Source organism: Drosophila navojoa, chromosome 2 (genome assembly GCF_054131105.1).
Source record: "Drosophila navojoa isolate 15081-1374.11 chromosome 2, UAZ_NAV_1.0, whole genome shotgun sequence".
Classification (NCBI taxonomy): Eukaryota; Metazoa; Arthropoda; class Insecta; order Diptera; family Drosophilidae; genus Drosophila; species Drosophila navojoa.
The window spans coordinates 12,642,365-12,654,100 of record NC_142890.1 but is presented as its reverse complement, the minus strand read 5'-3'; the positions used below and the strand labels follow the sequence as shown (position 1 = coordinate 12,654,100).

At 39.2% G+C, this 11,736-nt stretch overlaps 5 protein-coding genes across 5 annotated transcripts; 4 read left to right on the top strand and 1 right to left on the bottom strand.

Annotated features, from left to right (window-relative positions):
* Positions 1–669: 669 nt before the first annotated feature.
* On the top strand, positions 670–1,409 carry LOC149092145 (uncharacterized). Its single transcript, XM_089256696.1, has 3 exons — positions 670–699; positions 839–1,186; positions 1,254–1,409. Exons 1-3 carry the CDS (start codon positions 670–672, stop codon positions 1,407–1,409), a joined length of 534 nt encoding a protein of 177 aa, XP_089112822.1.
* A 1,840-nt stretch (positions 1,410–3,249) lies between these two features.
* On the top strand, positions 3,250–6,588 carry LOC108655322 (SCY1-like protein 2). The gene is made up of 6 exons (XM_018107036.2): positions 3,250–3,492; positions 3,563–4,162; positions 4,219–5,094; positions 5,160–5,379; positions 5,437–5,625; positions 5,689–6,588. Exons 1-6 carry the CDS (start codon positions 3,366–3,368, stop codon positions 6,236–6,238), a joined length of 2,562 nt encoding a protein of 853 aa, XP_017962525.1. The 5' UTR covers positions 3,250–3,365; the 3' UTR covers positions 6,239–6,588.
* Positions 6,589–6,601: 13 nt separating this feature from the next.
* beta4GalNAcTB (beta1,4-N-acetylgalactosaminyltransferase B) lies at positions 6,602–7,873 on the bottom strand. The gene has a single exon (XM_089256113.1). It carries the CDS (start codon positions 7,768–7,770, stop codon positions 6,802–6,804), a length of 969 nt encoding a protein of 322 aa, XP_089112239.1. The 5' UTR covers positions 7,771–7,873; the 3' UTR covers positions 6,602–6,801.
* Positions 7,874–8,246: 373 nt separating this feature from the next.
* Positions 8,247–9,068, top strand: LOC108655471 (uncharacterized). The gene is made up of 2 exons (XM_018107198.3): positions 8,247–8,557; positions 8,611–9,068. The coding sequence occupies exons 1-2, from the start codon at positions 8,464–8,466 to the stop codon at positions 9,027–9,029; spliced, it is 513 nt and encodes a 170-aa protein (XP_017962687.1). The 5' UTR covers positions 8,247–8,463; the 3' UTR covers positions 9,030–9,068.
* Positions 9,069–9,290: 222 nt separating this feature from the next.
* Cpsf100 (cleavage and polyadenylation specificity factor subunit 2) lies at positions 9,291–11,731 on the top strand. The gene is made up of 2 exons (XM_018107037.3): positions 9,291–9,524; positions 9,575–11,731. Exons 1-2 carry the CDS (start codon positions 9,376–9,378, stop codon positions 11,688–11,690), a joined length of 2,265 nt encoding a protein of 754 aa, XP_017962526.1. The 5' UTR covers positions 9,291–9,375; the 3' UTR covers positions 11,691–11,731.
* Positions 11,732–11,736: the final 5 nt, after the last annotated feature.

The window sequence follows — 11,736 nt, the reverse complement described above, 5'->3', positions numbered from 1 at the left end:
CTAAAATTCTATAAATTTTCAAATATATATAAATGTTTAAAAAAAACCCTGGATTAATAGTATATTTATTTTTTGTATACCGCCTTATGCCTATTATGTCTATTCCCATATATATATATATATAAATAATATATATATATATAAATAGTAATAATCTTTATTCTGCCTTATAAATGTAAGCATTGAGATGCAAGTGTGCTTATGAATAGAAAAGTTGATCTCAAGAACGAATTTATACAAAAATTATCTTTAATATTACCTACCAACGAAATAAAAGAAAATCTATATTATTATTGCATTTGGTGATCATATCTCCGATGATTACCAAATTGAATTGCATACTCATTAGCATCGTAATTATATCTTTATATTCAGCCTACTGAAGCATAACATGAGAAAATAATTACATTGAAAAGAGTAAACAAAAGTATATATGTATTTTTATCTATATGTATTTACCTACTTTTATATACACTTTCTATAATTTGATTGTTCTGTATCTCCGACTAAACTCCTGTTTTGTTTATTTTTCAAATTCTGTATAGCTGAAGCTACCGCATTCGCATTCACTGCTGACTAAAGGGTCTATTCTATTTTATCTATTACGATCTTAATTATTTGTTTCGAAACAGCATTATACCTCATTAGCAATGAGCTCGCAGTATAAAAATGAAAGTTATTGAAGGCGTTATAATTAGAGTGTGATTAGCTACCTACATATTCCTGTCGTTATTCAAATCATGTTTAGAATTTATTGGAATTGTTTGCTCTCTTCAATTGTGCTACTTATGTTAAACAACAATTTTAATGTAATAACATTAACTATGTTAAGCCACAGCCAACTAAATATGCATTCATATTTTTCCAGCATAGTGCTTCCATTAAATTGACAAATGCAGTCTGCACTTCTTATAACAAGTCCTGGGTTCTTATAAATCAGTGCAGATTGAAGGCCGTGCAACGGAACAGAACCATTTTAAACATTGATGTGGATCTCTTTCATCCGGTAAATAATGCCGAAGTTAGAGTGCAAATCCAGAAGAAAGGAAACGGTTACAAACCTTGGCTTATCGATATTTCATTTGATGCCTGTAAATATTTAAGAAAACCCAATAATCCCGCTATTAAAATGATCCATGGAGTTTTTAAAGAGTTTTCAACAATTAATCATACGTGTCCATACCATGTAAGTAAGATAAATCTATAGTGGTTTGATTGATTTAAATTTTGTTATTATTTCATTATATTACCAGGGTCATCAACGTCTAAAGGATTTTTATCCTATCATCGAGAAACTTCCTAACCAATTTCCGACTGGAGACTATTTACTAATTATAACATTTATATTTTCAAAGCAGCCAACCGCTGAGTTAAAAATATATTTTTCATTTATTGAAGACTTAATATAAATAATTTAGTTATTATTATAGTTATATATAAATTTTAGCTGGTCTCTATAGCAAACAGATATGATATAACATTATTGTTTTTTAATGCGTAATTAAATTTGACATTTAAGGTGTGTATTTTTTCACATACTCTATTTTCATATATTCTATATTATTTGAATATTTTACAAACTTTTTTATCTTGCTGATAGAATAGTTGTAGATATGATGACTCAATGAGTGATTGAACAATTCGTAAATATATTTTAGTTCAACTTGTCCATATATCGTATATACCACGGAGATCTGGAATGATTTTAATGCTGACCTTTTCATTTTAATCAACAGAGATGCCAAGCAGTAAAGTCTTTCGTCGGAAAAGCTTCAAGTCTCTGAGATCGTTTTCAACCTGTTTTATAATTATTTTTTTAATCAATCAACAAACTGTTAATAAAGTTGCTTACGCATATTCCAAGATGCGTTGATTATTGATCTCACCTTTGGTTATTATCCAAATTAAGCTCACCTAATTTATTCCTGCATACGGCAGGAAGCAGCCCAAGTGCCCTGCCATAATACTTAGTAAATTTATATATAATTACATTATATTTTTTATTGTTATTGTAGTTTCAATTTGCTATCCCTATTACTTAAAACCTCTGGTCAAATTAAATGATATGAATAATCGAAAAATAAGTAGAAAATAATGAACATTTAATATTTCATTGCCCATTGGGGCGCATCTAATGAACTTTTATTTTATATAAAATTCAATAAATAAGAGTAAGTTGACTGTCAGACATGTTTCAACTGAAGCAAACGGGAACCATGAAATCAAAAGTGATACATAAATCCATCAGATACTGTTTGCTACTATCTTATCTACTGCTGATGTTACACACAAGCGTAAATGTAATTAAATCGATGGGACAAAATATGAAAATAAGGATTTCAAATAAATATATCATTGCAGGATGGCATTGTCTTTAAAATGACCAATGTGATTTGTAAGTCGTACAACAAGTCGTGGGTGACTATCAACCGTTGTCGACTGAAGGCCGTGCAACGAAACATCACTACCTTCAACCTTAACCTGGACTTGCTGCATCCTCTTAAAGATATCCAAATGAGAGTGCAAGTCCAGAAGAAGGGGAACGGTTACAAGCCCTGGCTTTTCGATTTTCATATTGATGCCTGCAGGTACTTCCAAAGGCCAAACAATCCAGCTTTCAAACTGATTTACGGAATCTTTAAGGACTCGACAAATTTCAATCACACATGTCCATATACTGTAAGTATATCTGTACAAGTTATATTTAACTAAACCTTATTTTATTTGTATAACAATAGGGACGGATATTATTAAAAGATTTTTATCCACGCATCGAAAAATTGCGGGTTCCCCTCCCAACAGGCGATTATTTACTAAATCTAACATTTTTTTTCACAAAACAACAGAACCTTGATGTAAGTGTTTTCTTTACTTTTGTCGAAGATTAAGTTTGCATTTGTTAAGTTATATAATGATATATAAAAGTCAGAATAAAAATAATAAAAATCACAGAATAATGGTTTATATCATAATATGATATAATATGTGACGCTCCAGTGAGTCATAAATAAAGTACGTACAGAGTATTTAAAACTCTTTATTTTGCATAATAACTTTTTCCATTAAATAACCATTTTTGACTTTTCAAAAAAATTATTATTATTATTAAAAAAAAAATTTATATGTACGTACCACCTAATAAAATGTCAATTTGAAATAGTGCGCGTAAGTTGAAAAGTGCAGTTCGATTATTCCCAATAATTGGTCGATAACAGTGCGCAGTAATCGAGGAGCAAGAGTGAGCGAGCTGGTTCTTTTATGAACTAACTCTATTGATTACTAAAACAAAAAGAATTTGGCAATAGCATTTTGGGTTATTGCAAAGCTGCTAAGGTATTTTGCCATTATCATTGTAGGCAACAAGCATGGATGTGATTAATAAATTCTACTCGTCCGCCGTGCAAACCGTTTCGCAGCTTTCAGGCGTGTTGCCTGGAAATAATGTAACACGGGAATATGAAGTGTTGGATCAGATATGCACAGCGGGTGTGGGTGAGATGCATAAAAATTCGCTAACATATGCGCATTCAGTCAACCAGTTAACAATGTTTTTATTGCTCAGGACTGATGTGGAAGGTTTACAGTGGCCACAAGAAAAGCACCAAGCAAGAAGTCTCTGTATTTGTTTTTGAGAAAAAAGTACTGGATCGCTGGTCCAAAGACGACCGAGAGACAATGCTCGAGACGTTGCGCCGGGGCGTCCAGCAACTAACGAAAATTCGACATCCACATGTGCTCACCGTTCAGCATCCTTTGGAGGAGAGTCGGGACTCATTGGCCTTTGCCACAGAACCTGTGTTTGCATCCCTCGCCAATGTAGTTGGTGACTCAGTGCGCTCGGACAAAAAACTCTATGATGTAGAGATACGACACGGTCTGCTTCAACTATTTGATGGCCTGCAATTTCTGCACAACGATGCTAAGATTGTGCATCGCAATATCAGCGCCGAAACGATTGTGATCAACAAGAACCGTAGCTGGAAGCTGTTTGGATTTGATTTCTGCATAGCCAATCAGCCAGCATCAAATGGTACACCTCACTGGCCGTGCAGGGAGTATAGCACGTCGCTTCATGTACTGGCGCAACCCAGCTTAGAGTATACAGCACCAGAGTTGGCATTGAACAGTGTCAACACGCCGGACAGTGACCTGTTCTCATTGGGTAAGCGCACTTTTATATGAAACATAAATTTCGATCTGTAAACAATTACATTTTAGGTGTGCTAATATTCACTATTCACTCGGGCAAGCCACTAAAAATGTTTGGAAGCGATTACAGTAGCTTTCGGCGGTACGCCAATGAGCTGAATCAGCGAAAGTACCCGCCAATGAATACTATACCAAGTGAACTAACCGAGAGCGTGAAAGCGCTGCTGCATCCCAGCGCAAATTTGCGACCAAAGCTGCATGAGCTTAAAACGATTACGTACTTTCAGGACGTCGGTGTGAAGACTTTAAGCTATTTGGATTCCCTTTATCAGTGGGACAATCTTCAGAAATCGAAGTTCTACAAAGGTTTGCCGCAGATAATACCAACTCTGCCACATCGTGTAAACTTGCACTCGATATTACCCTACCTGATAAAGGAGTTCGTCAACTCGCCCATGATACCATTCGTTCTGCCGAATGTTCTGCTTATCGCCGAAATGAGCAGCCAGCGGGAATATTGTGATCACATATTACCACATCTGAAGCCGATTTTCAAGCTAACGGATCCCATACAGATTCTTTTGATATTCATGCAAAAAATGGATTTACTGCTCAAGCTAACGCCGGCGGAGGAGGTAAAGCAGAGTGTGCTGCCACTGCTGTATCGGTCTCTGGAATGTGACATGCCACAAATACAGGAGCTCTGTTTGGGCGTATTACCTACCTTTTCCACTCTCATTGATTACAATGCCATGAAAAATTCCGTCATTCCGCGTATCAAAAAACTTTGTCTACTCAGCAACAATGTTTCAGTTAAGGTTAACTGTCTTATATCAATTGGAAAACTCTTAGAGAATTTGGACAAGTGGCTAGTTCTCGACGAGATTCTGCCCTTTTTGCAGCAAATACAAAGCCGCGAGCCTGCAATTATAATGGCTATAATAGGTAAGCCGATATACTTAATGATATTACTTCTATAAGTGTGAATTTTAATAATCTCCCTTTTGCAGGTATTTATAAAATCGCCATGACGAACACGAAGCTGGGCATTACTAAGGACGTAATGGCGCACAAATGCATACCTTTTCTTGTGCCACTGAGCGTGGAGAACGGACTGACCATAGCGCAATTCAATACGATTGTAGCACTAATCAAGGAAATGCTAGGAAGAGTGGAGCAAGAGCAGCGTGAAAAGCTGCAGCAATTAGCTACAATACAGAGAGATAACAAGTATGCATAAAATACCAGATCATTTCAATATAATACAAATATGGCTATTTAAAATAGACCGAAGGATGCAGCCGAGATACTGGCCAACGAAATGGACAACATCACGCTATCGCCTGCCGGCAGTAATGGCAATAAGAGCGATGATGATATGTTCTCCGGCTTCAGCGTGGGTCAATCATCGCATACAGCAACGCCAAAGCCCACAGCTCCGGCACTGGCCCCGGTTAAGACTAGGGAACAGCTCAAGTAGATAATGATTCCATTAACGCTAATTTCTATGAAAATTAATTTAACATATGTGTTTTTTAGAATATCGCACAATACGACGTCAGAGGCAGCACCAAAAACGGATATGTTCTCCTTGATGCAAAGCAACATAAGCAGTCTGAGCACAGTCCAGAGTCCGCCCGCAGCAACAGCAGCAGCGAATCCCTCTCAGCTCGCAATGCCCTACAGTGCTAGCGGTGGCAATAGCAACAATTGGCACAGCGCGAATCCGTTGGTCATGAATCACCAACTAGCCTCACCGCAGGCTAGCAGCAACAACAATTTCTCTTCGTTGGACGACTTGGATCCGTTTGGGTCCGGCGGTGGCGGCAGCCAGATTACCAAACCGAACAATGCAAATAGTGCCAATATGTATACGTTGCAGCAGCCCACTGTCAACTATATCTACCCGACGGGCTACAATTCGATGAACAGTATGCAATCTAACCTCGGTCTTAGCAAGCCCATGAATCTGGGCACAACTGGCACAGCAACGTCTGCGCCCACATTGATGCCACAGATGACTCAGTCTGCGGATAGCAAAAATCTGAACACCTTGTCCCAACAGGACATACTCAATTTCTTGAACTAGACACATCACAATAGCTGCATGCAGCCGAATAGCCAAAATGTTTTAAATAATCATTCCATACTATATATCCAGATATAAACATCTATTATGTATTCTAAATTATAAATGAGTGTATGTACAATTGTGTGTATGTGTTGTGTGTGTGAACTAATATTTTTAAGATGTTTTGAAGTTTTTTCTTGACAAATATCAATCGAAAATGTGAACGTGCATAATTTATTGTTAGTCTAGGCAAACAGTCAAACCTATTAAATATAGATTACATTTAGATGTGTATTGTGCAATTTGCTCCTTAGTGTAACTCATCGTACACAAATTAGTTAAAATATATACAAATAATCAATTAAAAATACCAACGTGGACTTTATTATTATTTATTTGTATACTATGTATATATACTAGTTTACTTTACAACAAGAAAATTAATATAGTACCTTTAACAAAGCGCCTTAAACATGTAATTGCCATTTGCTGGGGTGACAGAGATTCGCCTACGCCTATAAAACCTAAGTTACATTTGGGCCAACCCAGTAGCCAAGTATTTACGATCGATTGATGAAGAGCTATGTCTCGACTAGGATAAGCGTAAAGAGGCTGTGCATTTTGCGTTCTACTTCCTTATAAACCAACGAATTGAGACCATCGGTATGCATACGCAGTGAGGCAGATCGGAGCAGTGCCATCCGATTTTTATTTGGTGTTTCTTGTTTGTGTTTGAGCATTGTATATTCGCTGTACGCCGGAGCAAACCGACAAATTTCTATACTGAGTACATGCAGGCGCTCATACAGATCATCATCCTCACCTCCCCAACCATGATACAAATTGGACATGCCGTTTATCATTTTGAACTGGGAAGTGCTTATGGCGACGACGCCGCCAAAGAGCGTGCGATAAGGTAAGTGAAAGCGCCAGTTATCCAGAGCTGAGCTCATATGCCTGGGGAGAGTTGTGCATGCGTAGAGCTGACCGGAGTTGAGTGGCATCAGATCGACATCGTGCAGTATTAAGCAGGGATAACCATAGCTGCTCGCTACTTTGGCGCCTATATTAAAGAGCATGGCCCGGTTAAAGGGTTTGCGATCACTTTGCTCCACAACAAAAATCCGATAATGGATTTGCTGAAGACGCAGATAATTGTGCATGTAGTTGAGGAAGGCAGCCAGCTGCTCCTGCCGATCCCGATACGGCACAATTATAGCAGTGCTGTATCGAGCGCGGCATTCTTCTGGCTGATATTCCCCGCCCAATCGGATTTCTTCACCGCGAAGAATTTTCTCCCTATGGAATGCATCGTAGACGAATTTGCTGTCGGCTATCGTCTCCTTGTAGCTGCAATCGATCGCCTGTTGAGATGAGATATTAGGCGTGGTAATTGCGAGCAACGCCTCCTCCATTCGCTCTTTCTTGATGTAGTCATAGTTCAGGGCAAATCGATGAGGCAGTAGAATGTAGATGAGAATGGTTAAGGCGGCACTGAATATTAGAAAGTCAAATATATGAAAATTGTGCTGGCACAGACGTATAATCATTATTCACTATTATAATTTTGACGGTAATGGAACCTTATGGCTCATAGCTAAAGTTTAAGAAAAATTTTGATCACAACACAGGATTACTGAGAAATAAAATATAATCTGCATAACATAACATGCAATTGATGCTGTTAATAACATTTCGATAGCTTAAAATTACAGTTCACTTTTGAATTTACACAGCCTTAGCTGCAAGGGCTATGCTACAAAGAACAGTGTTAAAGTGCATTTGAAAACTAAATCTGATCAAATAAAGTGCTACTTCCATAAGAAAATAAAAACATCACTATAATAAGTTTATTAATCAACATTTAGCATGTCATATCTCAGCTGCTTTTATCCACGAACTATTGTGCATGACTGCAATGTTGATTTGGTATTTTTTCTCATTTTCCAGCACTATTTTTTTTTAAATATCTGTATTTATTTGTTTATATTGCGCAAATCAAACTTTAAAAAACTTGTTTTGTAAATATATTCGAGATAGTTAAATTTAGTACAGTCAAATGAAAAACTACAAATAGGTCTGAGCTTAAAATCGCAGCATATTACAATATCTTAAATATGTTCACATATGTATATTTAATAACGCTGCAGTTGATAAGATATACACAATCAGCTTGTGACAGTAATTCATCGTAGATAAAGCTGTTTAAACTTATCCCTATTTGCCTAACAGATATCAAGAAAATGTTCAACGTATATACTTATTCTGTTTACCTAGCAGTATGCTGCGCTTACTTCTTTGGATTGCACGCTGAGGAAGAGCATTATTCAGTGCGACGTCAGTAAAATATATTTTGATATGAACGATTTCTTAAATTATCTCCATAATAGTTAAGAACTGTACATCGCAACAAGAGTGCCCTGATCATTCCATATGTACAAAGGTTGAAGGCAAATTCCAATGCATCTGCTGGCAGGGATACCATCAGAATCCGGACTGGTCCGCAGGCTACTTCGACATCAGCGACTCGGATTACTGCACGAGCGAACCGTCAAATAAAACTGTTATCGTTCACAATCGCCTACCAGCTAAGAACGAAAATCTGGCAGTCGTCATTCTATTGGTGTTATTTGCAGTCATCGTTGTTATTGTGGTAGTGTATTGCTTAGTTGTACTTCGTCCAATTAGTCGCACTATAACTGTTTACCGTCGGCTAAAATTGAAGCGCTCAAACCATAATCGGCTCGAGGAGTTTTACGATATTGACATGACATTTCGCGATACGCATGCAAAAGCGGAATGTGCCTGAAAACAGAGAATGTTCGACTTGAAAAACTGCAGCTGTAAACTATTACTTTAGTTTATAATACACAAAAGCTATAAACAAAAACAAAGTTTTATATTTATTTATTGTGTGCCACTGCTAAGGGGCATTACTGACCAGTGGCGGTTCTCTGGTCAGTGGTGGTATTAAATATTTAATCGTAAATATAATTTTGGTATTTTTAATAATGCACGATAAAAATACTAATATCGATGAGTCTACGGCGATGACGGTATTAAATATCGAACGCAAGGAACCGGCTGGTGTACCATTCATTATTTTTTACCACAAATGCGTTAGTTTATAAAATTAAATAGCATTAGTTAGCAAAATGACATCAATTATTAAGCTGCACACCATATCGGGTGCCATGGATGAATCGCCGCCCTGCTACATTCTACAAATAGACGATGTACGAATATTGCTCGACTGCGGTTGGGACGAAAAATTTGATCCGAATTTTATAAAGGAATTAAAAAGGTAAAAAGTAAATATCTATAACTATTAAAGTCTAACGATTGTTATCCTAGGCAAGTGCATACACTGGACGCTGTACTGCTCTCCCATCCGGATGTGTATCACCTGGGCGCACTGCCATATCTTGTTGGCAAGTTGGGCCTTAACTGTCCCATTTATGCGACGATTCCTGTCTTCAAAATGGGGCAGATGTTCATGTATGACTTGTATATGTCGCATTTCAATATGTACGACTTCGATCTGTTTTCATTGGACGATGTGGACACAGCCTTCGAAAAGATCACACAACTGAAGTACAACCAAACGGTCTCACTGAAAGGCAAGGGCTATGGCATTTCTATAACACCGCTCAGCGCAGGACACATGATTGGAGGAACGGTTTGGAAGATAGTTAAAGTTGGCGAGGAGGATATCATCTATGCCGTTGATTTCAATCACAAGAAAGAGCGGCATCTCTCTGGGTGTGAGCTAGACAGACTGCAAAGGCCATCGCTACTCATTACCGATGCATACAACGCACAATACCAACAGGCGAGACGCCGAGCACGCGATGAGAAATTGATGACCAACATTTTGCAGACAGTACGCAATAATGGAAATGTACTCATTGCTGTGGACACTGCGGGTCGTGTGCTAGAACTCGCACACATGCTGGACCAACTGTGGAAGAATAAGGAGTCCGGATTAATGGCATATTCCTTAGCACTGCTCAACAATGTGAGCTACAACGTCATTGAATTCGCCAAGTCGCAAATTGAATGGATGAGCGATAAGCTGACGAAAGCTTTTGAGGGCGCGCGCAACAATCCGTTTCAGTTCAAGCACATCAATCTGTGTCACACTCTAGCCGACATCTATAAGCTGCCCGCGGGTCCCAAAGTGGTGCTGGCCAGCACACCCGATATGGAGAGTGGGTTCACCCGCGACCTATTCGTGCAATGGGCCGGCAATCCAAACAATAGCATTATTTTCACAACACGAACCGGTCCCGGATCACTCAGCATGGATTTAGTGGAAAATTATTCGCCTGGCCGACAGATTGAACTGGACTTGCGGCGTCGCGTTGAGCTTGAGGGCGCTGAACTGGAGGAATATCTGCGAACGCAGGGCGAAAAGCTCAATCCACTTATTGTAAAGCCAGAAGTAGAGGAGGAAAGCAGCTCAGAGTCTGAGGATGACATTGAAATGAGCGTGATTACAGGCAAACATGACATTGTGGTGCGGTCCGAAGGGCGTCATCATTCCGGTTTCTTCAAGTCCAACAAACGTCATCATGTGATGTTTCCTTACCACGAAGAGAAGATCAAGTACGACGATTATGGAGAAGTCATTAATTTGGATGACTATCGCATCGTAGACTCTAGCTATGACTATGCGCCCACAGACGATCAAAACAAGGAGAATATCAAAAAGGAGGAGCCACACGTCGAACCGCAGTCCAATGGCAATCTAAACAACGATGTTCAATTGCTTGAGAAGCCCACTAAATTGATCAGTCAACGCAAAACCATCGAGGTCAATGCTCAAATACAGCGCATTGATTTTGAGGGACGATCGGATGGCGAATCTATGCTCAAGATTCTCTCACAGTTGCGCCCACGACGCGTTATTGTGGTGCATGGCACAGCGGAGGGCACTCAAATAGTGGCCAAGCACTGTGAGCAAAATGTGGGTGCCCGCGTCTTTACTCCCCAGAAGGGAGAAATAATCGACGTAACAACGGAGATTCACATATATCAGGTGCGCCTAACAGAAGGTCTCGTCTCCCAGCTACAGTTCCAGAAGGGCAAAGATGCTGAGGTGGCCTGGGTTGATGGGCGACTCGGTATGCGCCTACAGGCCATCGACGCACCAACTCAATCGGAAGTCACCGTGGAGCAAGATGTGGCGGCGCTAGAGGGCAAAACGCTAACGTTAGAGATGCTCGAAGAAGACGAAATTCCCGTTCACAATTCGGTGTTGATCAACGAACTGAAACTGTCGGACTTCAAGCAGGTGCTAATGCGCAACAACATCAACTCGGAATTCTCCGGTGGCGTCCTCTGGTGCTGCAATGGCACGCTGGCGCTGCGGCGTGTCGACGTTGGCAAAGTGGCCATGGAGGGCTGCCTCTCCGAGGATTACTACAAGATACGTGAACTACTTTATGAACAGTACGCCATTGTGTAGCGAATAAACAATGATAATTTCCAGCTGTCGGTCTTTACATATTTTA

Excerpts from the sequence above, each read along its gene's own strand:
- LOC108655322 (XM_018107036.2), top strand. The coding sequence starts at position 3,366 with ATGGATGTGATTAATAAATTCTACTCGTCCGCCGTGCAAACCGTTTCG. Across the intron at positions 4,163-4,218 it reads CAGTGACCTGTTCTCATTGG|GTGTGCTAATATTCACTATT; the intron begins GTAAGCGCACTT and ends ATTACATTTTAG. Across the intron at positions 5,626-5,688 it reads AAGACTAGGGAACAGCTCAA|AATATCGCACAATACGACGT; the intron begins GTAGATAATGAT and ends TGTGTTTTTTAG.
- LOC108655471 (XM_018107198.3), top strand. The coding sequence starts at position 8,464 with ATGTTCAACGTATATACTTATTCTGTTTACCTAGCAGTATGCTGCGCT. Across the intron at positions 8,558-8,610 it reads AGAGCATTATTCAGTGCGAC|TTAAGAACTGTACATCGCAA; the intron begins GTCAGTAAAATA and ends TCTCCATAATAG.
- beta4GalNAcTB (XM_089256113.1), bottom strand. The coding sequence starts at position 7,770 with ATGATTATACGTCTGTGCCAGCACAATTTTCATATATTTGACTTTCTA.
- LOC149092145 (XM_089256696.1), top strand. The coding sequence starts at position 670 with ATGAAAGTTATTGAAGGCGTTATAATTAGA. Across the intron at positions 700-838 it reads TTGAAGGCGTTATAATTAGA|CCAACTAAATATGCATTCAT; the intron begins GTGTGATTAGCT and ends GTTAAGCCACAG. Across the intron at positions 1,187-1,253 it reads ATCATACGTGTCCATACCAT|GGTCATCAACGTCTAAAGGA; the intron begins GTAAGTAAGATA and ends TTATATTACCAG.
- Cpsf100 (XM_018107037.3), top strand. The coding sequence starts at position 9,376 with ATGACATCAATTATTAAGCTGCACACCATATCGGGTGCCATGGATGAA. Across the intron at positions 9,525-9,574 it reads TTTATAAAGGAATTAAAAAG|GCAAGTGCATACACTGGACG; the intron begins GTAAAAAGTAAA and ends TTGTTATCCTAG.